The sequence below is a fragment of the Colossoma macropomum genome, unplaced genomic scaffold, assembly GCF_904425465.1.
Source record: "Colossoma macropomum unplaced genomic scaffold, Colossoma_macropomum, whole genome shotgun sequence".
Classification (NCBI taxonomy): domain Eukaryota; kingdom Metazoa; phylum Chordata; class Actinopteri; order Characiformes; family Serrasalmidae; genus Colossoma; species Colossoma macropomum.
This window is the reverse complement of record NW_023494802.1, coordinates 23,933,215-23,950,545: the sequence shown is the minus strand read 5'-3', so window position 1 is coordinate 23,950,545 and position 17,331 is coordinate 23,933,215. Positions and strand designations below refer to the sequence as shown.

The 17,331-nt window shown below is 37.7% G+C and overlaps 1 protein-coding gene across 2 annotated transcripts; it reads right to left on the bottom strand.

Annotated features, from left to right (window-relative positions):
* Window positions 1–852: 852 nt before the first annotated feature.
* Window positions 853–15,636, bottom strand: etv7 (ETS variant transcription factor 7). 2 transcript variants are annotated; one of them, XM_036592340.1, is made up of 9 exons: window positions 15,347–15,636; window positions 12,879–12,984; window positions 10,474–10,638; window positions 9,770–9,883; window positions 4,913–5,047; window positions 4,087–4,215; window positions 2,967–3,109; window positions 2,774–2,874; window positions 853–2,363 (listed from the first exon to the last, which is right to left on the bottom strand). In XM_036592340.1, exons 1-9 carry the CDS (start codon window positions 15,377–15,379, stop codon window positions 2,180–2,182), a joined length of 1,110 nt encoding a protein of 369 aa, XP_036448233.1. In that variant the 5' UTR covers window positions 15,380–15,636; the 3' UTR covers window positions 853–2,179. The 2 variants fall into 2 exon arrangements, with proteins under 2 accessions (XP_036448233.1, XP_036448234.1); XM_036592341.1 differs by having other exon boundaries at window positions 4,913–5,005.
* Between the last annotated feature and the right edge of the window lie 1,695 nt (window positions 15,637–17,331).

Here is a 17,331-nt window from a genome sequence, read left to right as displayed (position 1 = left end):
GCAGTTTCAGGGCAAATCCAAAATCAAGATCCAAAAACCAGGCAAGAGTCAAAAACCAGAAAAGACAAAAAACATACAGGCAACCAGATCAGAAGGGCAAATACAAAAAGCAAAATCCACAAAACAGGCAAAGAGTTCAAAACACAAGTCAAAAGATCAGAATAACAATGCTCAGTAAACCAGGGAAATGGCAATACCTCGCAATGAGGGGAGCAAACCAAAGACTATTTAAAGTCTGAAACAAACAGACACAGGTGAATCGCATTAAAACTCAGGTGACTGAGAACGAGGCAGTTGCACGTGATTGGAGGAATTGGTGACATCATAGGGACTGGAATTATGGGAAATGGAGTCCTGGAGCGTGCTAGGCAAGGAAGGAGAACCCGGAAGGGTGACAGCCATCACTACTTTTTCAATGTATTCTGCCCAACGCTGTGAAAATATGAACGTGTTCAAATGAAGTGATTACAAATATCTAAACAAAAAAGCATTTTTAAAAAAGAGGCAACATCAGTAGCTTTCAGTCGAATGGACATCAGATACACATGTAAGTTAACTAGTTTCAATTCTGCAGATAATCCAGACTTTTTATGATGATGGAACAATGGATTTTTTAATGCTATGATATGAACTGATCAAGCTGCCGCTTTGTTGATTTCCGGGCCTCATTATTCTGTTTTTCTCAGCCCTGATTGGCTGAAGCATTTCACAAATTAAATAGGGAATTAATGTAAATGTAGGTGCCAGTTTACAATGTGTTAAACTGGTCATTGTGTTTCATAATCTGGGGGAACCTTTTCAGCATCAGGTGAGTTAAAAGATTTCTGCAATCAAAAAGCTGTTAACCACAAATCAGCAAAACATTTTTATTCATATTTTTCAGTACAGTCATTCACAAATAAATTATCGAAAATGTTGCAATACAGACACCTGATTTCCTTGACAGAAAGTGTTTTAAGCATGAATAAACTTTGTGATTAATAAAAGGAAAGTTTCAGTCTTAATCAGAAGAGATGTGTAATTCTCAAAGTGTTTATATATGTACCAGAAAAGAAAAGTAAAAAAAAATTAAATCTTGTATATCTTGACAGTATAAATGAAATGGTATATGAATAACCAAACTAAAAGTTTCTTAGCCACTTGTTTCTTTGTTTACAGAACTAGCTCACACATATGCGTATGGTCTGGTCTACACACTAATTAATTATTATATAGCACCACTTCAGGCATGTGGTGGTCACGCTCTCTACACTTTAGCCAAGATGCAACAAAGTCTTAATTACATGAATGCAAATATAGTTTCACATTTTATGAAAAACCTGAATTTTTTGAAGTGCTCATCTGAGCCACACACATGCTAATGCTAACACCACCATGCCTCAGTTATTACTTTAAACTCCACAGTTATTACGACGCTCCAGAATTAAATGTCTCTGTTAAACAAATATCAACAGCTGCATTAAAAGCCAATGTTGCTGTGAGATCATTTTTTTCTCCTTAAAGCAACTCTTGACTATAAAATTCAAAACCGTCCAAAGTAGTCAGAGGAGCTGAAGGCTCAGGCACGGGCGCGAAGGGCAGGAAATGTGGGGTGGATATTAATCCAGTGGTATTTGGCAGTTTCTGGGATTATGGAATTTTGAAGACTAGGACATTTTAGGAATAAGGCATTTTAGGCATTAGAATATTTTTGACATTATGGTATTTCGCAGATTAGGGCATTTTGGAATTACAGCATTTTATGGATTAGGGCATTTTGGGATCAGGGCATTTTGTGGATTAGTGTGCATTGTGGATGAATATGTTTTGTAAATTAGGTCATTCTGGAGATTACAGTGTAGATTAGGATATTTTGTAGATTAGAGCAGGATTAGGATATTTTTGCATTATAGTATTTTGGGCATTGTGCATTTTAAGGAATGAGCCATTTTGTGGATTAGGGTATTTTGGGGATGCAGATGTTGCATATTAAGGTATTTTTAGAAATAGGATATTTTGTGGATTAAAGCAGTCTGAGATTAGGGCAATTTGGGATTAGGGCATCTTGGAATTAGGGCATGTTGTGGATTAGGGAATTTCATCATTAGGGTGTTTTGGGATTAGGGCATTTTGAGAATAAAACAGTTTGTGACTAGAGCACTTTGGGATTAAAGCAGTTTGGGATTAGGGCATTTTGTGATTAGGGCAGAGGGGACACACTGAGTCTGTGGTGAGATCTGGGGCTGGAGGGCTCAGGCGTTGAGGCGGGTGAGACTTCCAAGACGTCTTCTCTGAATAAAGGGGAGGACGGACTCTCTGGAGACTCCGGGGGTTCAGAGCGATCAGATCTGGCCTGGATTATCTCCTCTGGGGTCTTCAGAAACCTACCAGAGAGAAAGAGACAGAGAGAGAGAGAGATAGAAAGAGAGAGAGAGAGAGAGAGAGAGAGAGAGAGAATCGAACATTTGATTCAGTGATTCACTGATTCACATTCATTTATTCATTTGATTCATCTGAGTGATTCTCTTTTTTCTCCTCTAGATAAAGAGGCTGCATGTTATTTTCTATAGAAAGAACATATAAACGTATTCAAAGAGGTCATTCTTAATGGCTACAAAGTGGTGTTTTGTGATTTTTATTACATGGACATAAACATTGCGCAGATGCTACGAAAAAAGTTTTAGTTGTACTTTAGACCGATGACCCAAAAGTAACTGATTCAAATGACGTAGTAGTGAATGAGTGTAATAGGGCTGCTCTGACTTAGAGAATCGGGTTTCGGTTGGTCCCCCACCTGAAGAGCAGTCTCTGTCCGGACTCTTTTTTGATGATGTTGAGTTTGTAGTAGTGACGCAGCGCTCGTGACATTTTCTCATACGTCATATTGGCTCTGTTCTGAAAAGCAGAGGAGGAACGTTATTGAAATGATGAAAGAATCAGACAATAAATCATGAACCGCCCCACCTCTGTGCCCCCCCCCCACTGACCTTATGGTTCCCCCACAGCCGTGCCAGTCCGTTAGGATCCACCACTCTGAACACCATGGAGTCTGGATCCTCCCAGCGGATGTAGGACTCGTACCGGCGGTCCAGCAGCAGGTGGTACACATAGTCCCACAGCAGCCTGCAGTCTAGAGAGAATAAACACACGGTTACTCAGAAGAACCCACAAATTTAACACGTAAAAAAGACAGCACAGGTGCTGTCACCAGGCTTACTGAATTTGTGTTGCCAGGTCTACTGTACTGCTCATGGGAGGTGCGCACCCTCTGGAAAAGGGAGTTTTTATTGTTGTTAATGTGGTGTTCTGTTAGTTTAAAATGTGTGTACATGTTATCTGTGTAACTGTGTGTTGGGCAGTTTGCTTAGGTAGGCTGAAAGTTTGCGTAGGTGGGCTGAAAGTTTACTGTGAAGCAGAGATGTACGACTGGTGATGAACTCCTCACTATTCGTGCTGTTATTATTTGCCTTTGTGCCTAGGTCAGCACTTTCACACAGGCTGCACATGCAAAGTGAAAGAGTCCCAGACTTTGCACTGAAGCGCTGCGGTGTTTATAGAATAGACCAGAAGCTGTTTTTTTCCATGCGCTGCGTACATTGCGTGGCAAAATACACTGAAATAAGCCATGAAAATCAATAAAAATTAAACAAAAGACTGTATACAAACTTAAAACACAATTTTTAAATTCAATTTAATTCATTATGAAGTGCTAGGTAAGGGGGGGTTGCATTAGCAAGTTAAATGTCTCTTACAGCCCACCAAATGTTCAGAAACAGCCCTGAAACCACAATATAACCATCTCTACATCTGTTCTCTAGCTGTAGATATAATACTACCCTCTAATAATAATAATAATAATAATAATAATAACCTCTACAAATCATTCACATACAGACAAATCATAGACGTAAAAGGCCAATATTTGAGAATTTTTTACAATCAAATCATTAGACTGTTTCCTTAGCGAGCAGCAGCAGTAATATGACAGACACTGTGTTGTCTTTATAATAACCAAGACTCCTTCATGTTCACACTAGAGAACTGACACGAGCAAATTCAGCATTTAGCCTTTTGGAGCTTTGAGATGAAGCATCATCATTGTTGTACCTGCAATCTTTCCATCAGCCTCAGAGGTTTCTGTGGAGTTCCTGGTCGCTTCTGGTCTGTTGGACAAGTTCAGCGGCTCGTCTTTACTGCTGAGGAGCGAGGGCCGGATGAGGGCTGGAGGGCTCACCTCTTCAGAACCAAACAAAGAAGAACCAAGAGTTTCAATTGTGCTTGGGGTAACATTTTGACTTTAGTGTACAAGAATCAAACTCTAACATTGTTTCAAAATGACTAATGAGCATTTGAGATACTTTGATAAAAATAATTACGCAGTTCTGTTTATCCAGTATTGGCAGCAAAAACTTAAACAGTTGCCACTTCTGTGCACTAGGTGTCAGTGTTTCCCCTTTGCTTTCTAGACTGAGAGGGGTAAGAAGTGTAGCTGTTTCAAATACCACTTTTTTGCTTTAAAGAAACAAATGGCTTTTATTTCTACAAGTTTCAAAGTATCCCAAACCTAATTCAAATACTACTCCTAATACTATGCTAATTTGAAGACATTACCCTGCTAGTAAAACCAGCGTAGACTAGCTTGGCTGGTCACTAGAAAAACTAGCATATGTTGTGTTTTGTTGCTGGTATGCGGGTGAACCAGCATGACTATGCTGGGGTGACCAGCTACACTAAAACCAGACCATCATGAAATTCTTGCTGGTCTGTGCTGTGTTTTTCAGCAGGGTTGGAAATTATACCTCAATAAATGCAGTTAATAGTAACAGATAATTACTGATATTAAATCAAATGGAAATCTAAACTGTGTCCTCCAATAAAAATTGCAGTCACTGTTATGCAGATGTATTTCTGGTAGCCCTGTTTGGTTGCTGACCTGAGTGTGTGTGCAGTGTGAGACTGGAGTGTTCTCTGGTTTCCAGGTTGTGGTCAGTATCCGGCACAACTGAAGTTCGAGCATTCGGATTCACTGGACAGATGGGGACGGATCTGTTAGCAGCAACACAGGGACCTGCAACAATCAGATAAGCTCAGACAGCTCAGAGGAACGTTCAGTAATGAGGGTGGTAAAGGTTCTGCAGAGAGCCATTAGCATTAGCATTAGCTCTGTTCATTTCAGTGGGATTAGCTCAGTGTGGCATGGACCATCATGGGGGCTTCCTTCTGGCACCAAAATCTGAACTAACTAAACTAACTAAAATCCGACACAAGTTGTAGGTATAATGACTGACCACATTATCAGCCTTAATACACTCACAAAAATGAAATGTTGAACTTACTCAAAAATATTATGTCAAAAGCTTCCACAAAACTGTGATAACACCTTCATTCTGTTGTCATCACCTACATGGATGAAGGTGTACCTGTACCTGTACTTAACATTGATTGATTTGTAGAAGAGTGAGCATCTGACTTCAGTTTTTACGGCAAGCCGTTTTAGCTTTAATTCTACTTTTCTTGATATTAGGAATTCAATTCACGTGTGAACATTGAATTTATACTAGTAAAAATTGAATTCTTGATATCAATTTTTTTCACCAGTACAAATTGATAGTAACAATTTAATTTGTACTAGTAAAAATGTGTTTTTTGAGATCAAGAATCCAATTTTTACTAGTAAAAATTACATTTTTGATGTCATGAAATTAATTTCTGCTAGTAAAAATTTTTCTAGTAAAATTGTATTTTCTACTAGTAAAAATGACATTTTTGATATCAACAATTGAATTCTGCTGCTGTAGAGTTACAACTCTCACTCACAGCCAAAGTGGCTCAGCAGTTCACTGTGGAGCTTAAGAAAGATGCACACCAAAGGAAAAGTAGGGCAGCAGAAAAGACAACATGAAGAGGATGAATAGATAGCAGGAGCCAACAGGAAAGATGCTGAGTTTTACTCACCAAAATTACACTGACCAAAAAAACACTTATGAAATAACTTACTGAAGTTCACTGAAAGAACACAACTGAACAGTCACATAAAAGTGAAGTGTCTAAACACACATAGCATCACAAAGCACTAAAAAGGGTTCTGCTATTGTTATGATGTCAGTCTTGTAAACAATAGAAGAACCCTTTTTGGTGCTTAATAAAACCCTTTTTCATAACACTTTACTTGGAGTGGTCCTTTGCAGATGATTAATAAACTCTTAACAGATTATCAGTAACACATTAACAACATATCAATGAAGTAGCAGTAGTGCAGCATCTGAATACACTGTAGTAAATATCTTGTAGATATCTTGTAGATACATTACTTACGTTAAGTAGAAGTATTGTTAATACATTACTTCCATTATGCAAAACCTAATCTTACCCAACCTTACCAAAACCTAACCCTAACCCTGGCCATAATCCTAACCCTAACCTTGACCTCAACCCAAAAACTAATCCAAACCCTCACCCTGGCCCTAATCTTAACCCCAACCTTAACCTCAACGCAAAACCTAATCCTAACCCTCGTATGTTTTTGACATGTTACTGAGAGTCCGTTGAGTGTGTGTTTCATTTAAAAGGACCACTCAAAATAAAGTGTCACCCCCTGTTCAAACTGGTTCTATGTAGAACCATATGTGACAGATTCTCCATTAACTACCATGCAAAGAAAATTTAATTATGCAAAGGGTTCTTTGAGTCTTCATGGTTCTATATCGATCCATTGTCTTCACAAAAAAACTTTGAAGAACCATCTTTAAAGTCCTGTTACTGCTGTAAGTGAAAGCAAAGTTTATAAAAAAAACCTTAAATCTGTGTAATTTATCTAAATTTGAGGCATATGATTTCAGTATGTTGGCAAATAATTTGCCTTGTTGTGTTCTGCCAGTTAGAAATCATTTCACCCAATAAAATAATTTTAAACACGCAAACAGCATCTACAAATGAGAACAATAACCTCATAATATTAGCACAGCCATCTAAAAATGAGAGATTTAGATTAGATTTAAGATGATTTCTCTTGTTAAGATGTCATTTTTTGCAGTGTGGGGTGTGAAGAGAACACTGATTGGCTGATGGCTTTGTTTTTAGCTTTAACAGCCTGTTACTTTGAGCTCCTGCATGAGTGATAAGAGTCAAAAACAATATGCAGTTTTTTAAAGTGTCATTAAAACAAACTGTAACTGGAAAAAGAAGTAGTGTAAGAAACCAGAGACAAGGACACTGAAAAATCACTTGTAAAAAAAACAGATAATGTCACAAAAAGAAGGTCATTTTGAACGGAAGTCTATAGAGAAACATACTTTGTTACTGCAGGCAGGAATTCTACTATTTGGCCACGAGGAGGAGCCGGGTACATAAGACCATATTTCATTTAGTTTCATTTTATTTTAACGCAATTCTATTATTGTTTTTATTCATTTATTTTTATTACTCTTTATGATCCTTTTACTTGACTGTGTTAAATTTTAGTTTGCTTATTTATCCTTTTATGTTGAAAACGTATTCATTGGTTTATTATCTTGGTTTTATTTTAGATTTCTCCTTCTTAATCAAATCTTAATTGTTCTCTTTATTCTTATGCCATTTATCTTCTCTTTTTCAGTTCATTTGTTTATGTTGGTTTAATCTAATTAAATTCCATTTTAATTTCTTTTTCAATCCTTTTAATGTTGTAAATCACTGCTGTCAGAAGAAAACCTTGTATCTCCATTTTTGATGTTTTTCACCTTTTGACAGAATTTGTTGCCCTTTACATTGTATGTAAATTTTATGATGAATGGACTAAAAGAAATGACCCAAAATGACTTGGAAAAAAGTCTGTTTCCATTGACTTACATTTAAAGTAAAGTAGAGTTTTTCCTTCTCCTGTAAAGTTATCATTTTGGAGCTACAAACTTTTTTTTTCCGACAACAGCGAAATGCTCAGCTGTACTGAATGAGGATCACTTTTAATGTATTTCTGAGTGAAAATAAGTTGATTGATAATTCAGCTTTCATTATCCATGTAAATATGCATATATAATGTTTTTTTAAGAAACAGCTCAGATGAAGTGCTCTGGACTGGAGAGACTTGCTAACACTTCCTAAGAACACTGTATTAATGCATTTATAATATGCTATATGGTGTACAACGCAGCTGATTTTCTAGCACTACTTACTCTTGCCGTAATCCTGCACAAGTAAGTAGTTACAAGTAGTTATTTTAATAGGCATAACAAATGGAGAGTGTATGACCTTCTACATTCAGGTTTCATAACACATTATAACCTCATAAGAACCAAAGGCCTCTGGTTCAGTTGCAGTAAATACGGTTCAATGTTTAACAAAGCGCTTTTTTTTTTTTTCAGAGAACACAGAAAGGTGAGTTTCTACTGGACGTGTCGGGGAAGCACCTGGACCTGAGAGTGAAAGGCTGCATTCAACACTCATTTACCAGGAGCAGATAAACCACACCTACTGGCAACGACTCAACACCAAACCAACCAGCAGGTCACAGTGAAGAGCGTTTAGACACCAAACTGCAGAAGTTTCTCAACAGAAAGTTCACAAAACAGCCGAATGTGAAAAGTATTTTGAAAGGTGAATCGACACTCTGCCATGCAGTGACCCTGGCTTTATAGGTGCCCACTGTTTCCTTTCAGCTCCTTTGAAGGAAGATTACGTTAATAACCGCAGCGCAGAAGGAAGAGTTTTATTTCCTTTCTCTCTTAGGCACGGTGAGATCATTACCTGCCCATACATGCCTCAAACTTGCTGTTCATCAAAATTCTGGCATCTGTACAACTAGGAAGCTTTCAATAAACCAGCAGACAAGGAAATAAATGAGATTCGACTGTACTGAAAATCCTCACAGCATCTAACCTCACTCTGCATCCTTTAACTATTGGACAAGTCAAATATCCATCCATCCATCATCTAAACCGCTTATCCTTCTGGGTCGCGGTGACAAGTCAAATATATCATATATATATTTCTGCAGTGTATGAAAATGGCCAAAAAATGTATTTGTTAAATATATTTTAAAAAGCATTTATTTATATTGGTTATTATATTTGTTCAGTTGTGTGTAGTTGTTACAAATGCTACAGATGTAACTAAACGGTACTGACTTCTGTTACGCTGCAATAACATGTGGCTCAAATGCGTCTCAGTTCACCTCCTGAAGTGGTCTGAGTGATCAGATTTTTATCTGTCTTAAATTCATCTTTGGTGCGTTAACACTTGCATGTTTATGTGTCTTGGCCTCATCCAGATATAATCCTGATACTCAAAACGCATGAAGTGACCAGGCGTAAACAGGGTCTATGTGTAGATCAGGAAGAACTGAGAAAGAGTCTGACGGCTGAGAGACGTCGTGAGGCTAGAGCGAACTGTTAGAAAAGATGTATACATACAGAAGAACAGATATAAAGGCAAATGCAAATGAAAAGCCATTATTATACCAAAAACATCACTGCCAAAAGCACAAGGGCGCAGGCTGTTACTGAAACCACAATAGCAACAAAATGAAGTGCAATATAAACAGCCTCAGCTTGGCTAGGGCTGGACCTGAATCTTAGACTACTTGGAACTGCAGAACACTATACTGTTCAGGATTCTCGGGAGAAACTCAGATGACTCATGGTTTCGGTCCATAACACAGATTTATGTGCTTTCAACTTGAGTATTGGACACAGATTCTCTTTAGACTTTCACTGTATGCCCCCCCCGCATAACACATCTACATGCAAAGTGCATCCGCTACACCACGAATACCTGTAACTGAGTAAAAAGAGCACACCTGTGGTTCCAGTCTCACCTGCAGCGCTGACCGAGGTGTGTATGTGCTGGCTGAGGGGGGGTGCTGAGGACGTGCAGGCCAGACTGCGTCTCTGCTGCTTCACATGCTGTAGGAGCTCATAGAGGACATCTCCTAAACATCAAACATGACATCAGTACACAGATCCAGGTCATCTGTAAGCTACACTCTCCAAACATATCCCTACTTTCAGATATTACTGCTGAAAAAACAACAACAGAGAAACCATTAAGTGTGTCTGTTGGTTTCTGATGATTTCAAAATTACAGTCTGAGAAAAAATTACAAATTTACAAAATTATACAGCTTATATGTCTGAGAAAGGCTTCTGCTGACTGAATCATGACTCACACTGTTATCTGTAAACATGGACTACAGTACCTACAAAATGCTACTACTGTGTTTAGCTATGCTAACATACTTCAGTCCATGTTTATAGATTACAGTGAGTCAGAAAACATAATCAAATCTATTAGAGATACTGAACACCTCCACACGCTTTGAGATGAGTGTAGTTACAGTTAGCATGCTAACTGGTGGGGTATAAGTTTCTATTACTCATAGCTCCAGTGCTAAAAGTAAAGAAGCAAACTTCAGACACTGAATATGTTTGGATGATTGAATACATTTGGGAAAAATTGGGAAAATCTGTTTTTTGGCTGAACTATCAGTTTAAATGGTGTTTATTTGTGTGTAATGTTGAACCTGAGCCCGGACAGCGGAGTCTGAAGTCCTCTTTGGTCAGCAGACACAGCGCTTTACCATTCATCTCAAACTTTTCATGATCAGCACGGCGTAAGGAGAACTCCCTCTGAGCCCAGCGCAGCCACAGATTAACATCATCCTTATCCCACAGAGATGGGTTAATACCTACAAAACAACACCAGCACAGGCAAAGTCAAATATAAAACTGCAGTAGATAACAAATCTAACAAATACATACACCCTGTCTGTCTGAAAGTTTATAGACACCTGCTGATCCAACGTTTCTTCTAAAATCAAGGGTATTAATCCTCTGAGGTCATTCTCTCGATTTGTGCATATCCTTTTAAATTCTCCTTTAAAGGCTTTTCATAGAACATGACACTCATATGTTTCATATCAAAATGCTCCGTTATCTTCATCACTACTTTCCAAAACTGCAACTTTAGCAACTGTAAACTGCACACCACTTCACATGTGTCTCCGATGTGGACTGAATGAAGAATGAAGGGTTTTTGACATGATGGGTCAGTCCTTAGTGATTTCCAGAGTGTCCGTTGGTCAGTTTCACACAGAATGTAGACGGACACACGAATCCACCAGTTCCACATGGTGAGAGGCAGATGACGTCTGTCTCAGCCCCTCTTCATAGCCTCATAACTCCGTATGTGAGTCACGTACAATCTCGTGATAAAATGGAATTGAAAGGGCGACTCTACAGATTCAGGAAATATTTGTACTGTATTTCTGTGCTGGATTATCACAAAAAGAGAAACAGATATAGAAACAGAGAATTTGATGCACAGATGAGTTTGTAGATCCCAGAGGATTAATAGGGAGTTTGTTTCACCTTTGCTGCAGTCTTTTCACTTTGTACTTATAAAGATGAACAAAAAAGTATGTATTTATAAGCACAAACAAAGACGAGTTTAAAAACAGCAAAGTAAAGAAGTCACAAATTAATGACATTAGTACTTTGTTACAAAGCCATTGGCAATTACAGCTTTAAACATCTGTAATTTGCTTTTTGCAGTGCTGTGGTTCAGTTTTGGTCTGTTCTTTATGGCAAACCTTCAAATCTTCAGTTCCCCTGAAGGTTGTGAGGGTCTGATTGTGATTTGTCTATAAACTGTTCATAAATTTTCAGTGAGATTAAAGTCGGAAGACTGGCTAGACCGTGCAGCACCTTCACCTTCTTTAGAAACTAGAGTTGAGTTATTCTGGCTGCATGACTGAGGTCGTAGTCTTGTTGAAATGTCCATCTTCTCCCCAGATTCATTTTCCTGGCTGATAAGATTAAATTCTTCTCTAATATCTCCCGCTACATTCATGTTTCCTTTGATGGCGTGTGATCTTACAGTGTTTACAGAGAAGCAGCTCTAGATCATGTTGCTCCTACCACCATACTTCACTGGGGGAGCTTTCAGGCTTTGTTCCTTCTGATCAGAGAACATTGTTCCAGAAGAGTTCAGATTTGTCTCAGTGCTTGTTTGCAAACTTTGGATGATCATCTCTTAGCTTGTTTTTTAGCAAAGTAGTTTAGCAGGATATAATTCCTGTGCTTATTGTTCTCGGTGTGGCTTTTCTGCTGCTTTCAGGTCCTGCAGCTCTTTTCTATTGATTGCTGAAATTTGATCTGTTTGGGGACAATCAGTTGTGGTTCCATGAATTTTCCACTTGCATATTATCTAACCAGTTGTATGGACAGAGATGTTTAAGATCTTTGCTAAGATTCTGTACCTTTTACATTCGAGTGCTGTTAAATAATGTTTCTTCAGAGAACTTAGGAAGAGCCTTCATCTTCACCGTGACTGCAAATGGCAACCAATGGCAGGGTCTTTTGTGATGACTCCAGGTGCAATTTGAATGAGAACATTTATATTTTTTTATACACACAAAAATGTCTGAATACTTTTTTTCTCATTGTATATTAAGTTTCTCAGCAGCTTTAGTGTGCCTCCACACTAGAAGCTGATGTTGCCTCCAAAAGATGCAGCTCATTCAGTGTATTTCAGTCCAGATGCTGCCGGCATAGAAACCAAAATTGAAAATGTTCAAACCATTTCAGCTTTTGCTGCAACAGTTGTTGACAGTGGAACCACCATGATTCCTGCTTGAATTTGGACAATGCAAACCCCATCCCTGCCCCACATTGCATAGATGGATGAGATCTGCATGTATTTTCATCTGCTGTCTTGCTTTGTCTGGTGTGTAAGAACTTTAGTCTTCTCCTGCAGCACTGCTGATAATGCCATTACAGTGAAATCACTGTAACGCACAGCTCAATGGATTACCGCTTTATGAGACACTAACAATATACAATTTGATAAAATACACAAATAGATAATTTGATGTTAATAAGTAGTCCTCTTAATTATACTCAATGATATATTAGTTAAATCACGTACGTAATCTTCCTGGGAGTTTACAGAGCTCATCTGGAGGTTCAGGGTAGACGGAGGGCAGGGGGGCCGGAGCTGCTGAACACACAGGGGTCCGAACTTCACTGGAGTCCTGCACACACACACGCACACACACACACACACACACAAACACACGCACACACACACACACACGCACACATCATAAAATTAAATTCATGAATATAATCACATTAACCCCTTAAACTCTAAATGTTTGTATGTGAGTCCACATAGCTCTCGGTCATAATAGATACTGAATAGTTCACAGTAGATACTGAATAGTTCATAGTAGCTACTGAATAATTCATAGTGGATACTGAATAAGTCATAGTCGTCACTGAATAATTCATAGTGGATACTGAATAATTCATAGTAGTTACTGAATAAGTCATAGTCGTCACTGAATAATTCATAGTGGATACTGAATAATTCATAGTAGTTACTGAGTAATTCATAGTAGTCACTGAATAATTCATAGTGGATACTGAATAATTCATAGTAGTTACTGAATGATTCATAGCAGATACTGAATGATTCAAAGTAGATACTGAATGATTCACAGTAGATGCTGAATGATTCATAGTGGACACTGAATGATTCATAGCGGACCCTGAATAGTTCATAGTAGATACTGAATAATTCATAGCAGTCACTGAATAATTCATAGCAGATACTGAATAATTCATAGTAGTCACTGAATAATTCATAGTGGATACTGAATGATTCATAGTATTCACTGAATAATTCATAGTGGATACTGAATGATTCATAGTAGATACTGAATAATTCATAGTAGTCACTGAATAATTCATAGTGGATACTGAATGATTCATAGTAGATACTGAATAATTCATAGTAGTCACTGAATAATTCATAGTGGATACTGAATAATTCATAGTATTCACTGAATAATTCATAGTGGATACTGAATGATTCATAGTAGATGCTGAATAGTTCATAGTAGATACTAAATGATTCATAGTAGATACTGAATAATTCATAGTAGATGCTGATTCATAGTAGATGCTGAATGATTCATAGTAGCTACTGAATAATTCATGATTCATAGTGGACACTGAATGATTCATAGCGGACACTGAATAATTCATAGTAGATACTGAATGATTCATAGCAGTCACTGAATGATTCATAGCAGATACTGAATAATTCATAGTAGTCACTGAATAATTCATAGTGGATACTGAATAATTCATAGCATTCACTGAATAATTCATAGTGGATACTGAATGATTCATAGTAGATACTGAATAATTCATAGTAGTCACTGAATAATTCATAGTGGATACTGAATAATTCATAGTATTCACTGAATAATTCATAGTGGATACTGAATGATTCATAGTAGATACTGAATGATTCATAGTAGATGCTGATTTATAGTAGATGCTGAATGATTCATAGTAGCTACCGAATAATTCATAGTAGTCACTGAATAATTCATAGTGGATACGGAATAATTCATAGCATTCACTGAATAATTCATAGTGGATACTGAATGATTCATAGTAGATACTGAATAATTCATAGTAGTCACTGAATAATTCATAGTGGATACTGAATAATTCATAGTATTCACTGAATAGTTCAAAGTGGATACTAAATGATTCATAGCAGATACTGAATGATTCATAGTAGATGCTGATTTATAGTAGATGCTGAATGATTCATAGTAGCTACCGAATAATTCATAGTAGATACTGAATAATTCATAGTAGAAACCGAATGATTCATAGTAGTAGATACTAAATGATTCATAGCAGATACTGAATGATTCATAGTAGAGGCGGAATGATTCAGAGTAGCTATTGAATAATTCATAGTAGATACTGAATAATTCATAGTAGATACGGAATAATTCATAGTACATACTGGATAATTTGTAGTGGATCAGAAATCATTTAACATTACAGTTCTCAAATTTCTTTTACATTGTGATTATTGATATAAAGATGATATAAAGGTTGATTCACTGTGAAGAATGAAGTTATTTATCTATGATATTATCAATGCAAAGTTGTGAGTGAGTGTGTGTGTGTGTGTGTGTGTGTGTGTGTGTGTGAGTGTGTGAAGCTCTGCTGGCTGTGTGTTTTCCTGCACTGTTTCAAACCGAAAGAATCCTGAAGACAAAAGTGAAAGCAAAATATGGCATGAAGCTGTTGGGCAATGTTTACTTTTAAATTTAATTTTGAAACAGTCAGTAAACTCAATTTGTTTTATTGTGATCGAAAGCTCGATTTTCTCCTGGTAACGCGGTCTGAGATTGAGCTGGACACTGAGGTCCACTGTGAGCGGATGGAGAAGTGAACGCAGTGGTAGCTGCAGTTCAGTGAGATATGAAGCGCATTCAGTGAGTGTCAGTCTGAGTTTACAGTGAAGGAGGTTAAAGGGTGATTAGCTCAGTAGAGTTAGTGGTCAGTATTGAGAAAGCTCACCTGCATCTCAGCTGGGCCGGACGTGTTGGTCATTATTCTGTCCAGACTGTTTTACTGTGACATTTCCTCTTCAGTTACTGAGACGATGGCGCAGCGAGTCTCACACACACACACACACACACACAAACACACGCACACACACACACACACAATCCTTCCGGGAAGCGAAAGTGAAAGGATCTTCAGGAAAGAGCAGCACATTAAACAGTCTAAACTTAAAAGGCCAGTTTACTGAGTCGAGAGCTGCCCAAAGTGTCACCCTCCCAAAAAAGACTGCCACCCCCCCCCACCCCCACCCCACACCGAAAGAACAAACACATTTTATACTCTACTGCACTTTTAAACTCTTCTTTTGTCTTTTAAATTGTTATTTTGAAGTGTTATAACTATTAAATGTAGTTCAATGGTATACAACACAGTTTTAAAACTCCACCCTCTTTCTTTATTGTTCTGTCTTTTTGGCCCTTTGCCCCTCAAAAACTCTGTACTTCAAACCCTCAAAACCAGTATGTTAAAGATCACACTGAGGCAGAGCAGAGCTGCAGCTCTAGTTAGTTAAGAACACCAAAGACAGAAGCTGATTGTAGGTGAAGCCGATAAACAATGATCTTCACTCAATCTGGATTTAAGTGTCAACAGATAGCAGAACATCATATTTTATTTTCAGGGACCCCCAGACATTTAGGGGGTCCATGAGGTTAATTATGGGGTCCTGGACCCCCCAGGACCTCCTGTGTTTTGCACAGACAAAAAGTCTGAGGACCCGAGCCTAGACTTAAAATCCTTTCAATCAAGAATCAGCATTAGCACTGCAGTTCAGTCTAAGACCAAGTTTAATCCCAGTTTGTTACAATAATAATAATAATAATAATAATAATAATAATAATATATGTATATTATATATATTATTATTGTAACAGACATTAGTGTCATTAGTTTAGTTTATTAGTGTGTGTATTAGTATGTGTATTAATTTATTGTGTATTAATGTATATTAGCATGTGTTAGTGTTTAATTGTGTGCATTAGTGTGTGTTAGAGTGCAGCGCTGCCCCCTGCTGGCTGCTGAAGTATGATCAGCTTTTTAAGCTTTCAATTCAGTTTCCTGAAATGTTATTGTTATTATGTTATTAACCCTTGTTAACTTATTTTAAAAAATAAATTATATATATATATATATATATATATATATATATATATATATATATATATATATATTTCACTTTGTAAATCTATTTCTGACATGTTAAATTGTACCTTTTACTAGTAATTATGTTTCAGCATGTAAGATTTTAGTTGTCCACAAAAACACAATTAATATTTGCTTAGTTAATATCAATGAGACAAACAGTTTTTCAGGTATGAATTCAATTTAAAGATATGGAAAACTCTTTACTGTTAAGAGTGCAGTCGAGGCTTTACGTCCTTGTTGCCAGTGATAGAAACAAACGAATGTACCTTTTACCTTTCATTCATCTCTCACATCTTTAGGTCGGCCCTGTTCCAAATAAGGACCACTGTTACTTCTGATGGCTCTTGGCTCCTGTGGTGGGCTGAACCCTGTTGAGTGTTCAGGTGTGGGAACCAGTCCACTGGCAGGCTCATGCTCCTGGACCCAGGTGTGGACATCATGTGGCAGGACCTGTAGCAGCTACGATAATCCCTCTGATCTGCTCCATACTGTCCAATTCCAGCTTCATCCAGCGGCAGTAAAGTCCTTCCAACTTGTGAAAGGTCTCTTTTGGTGTCTCCTCAGTTGATCTTCCTGAGACAGCTTAAGAACTTCAACCTGCCACAGAGCCTGATGGCCCAGTTCTACACAGCGATCATCGAGTACATCCTCACATCATCCATAACCATCTGGTTTGGTTCCTAAGCCTCACAAGAATGAGCAAAACTCCAGCGCATAATCAGGACAGAGGAGAGGATCATTGGATGTATATGCCACACTTTGAGACATGTACAACAGCAGAGCGCCGGCAAAAT

Bases quoted from the DNA above. Each gene is read 5' to 3' on its own strand.
- etv7 (XM_036592340.1), bottom strand. From the start codon at position 15,379: ATGACCAACACGTCCGGCCCAGCTGAGATGCAG. The intron at 9,884-10,473 runs GTTCAACATTAC...TTTGATGTTTAG, and splicing joins ACTCCGCTGTCCGGGCTCAG to GAGATGTCCTCTATGAGCTC. The intron at 3,110-4,086 runs GTACAACAATGA...TATTCTCTCTAG, and splicing joins GGCTGATGGAAAGATTGCAG to ACTGCAGGCTGCTGTGGGAC.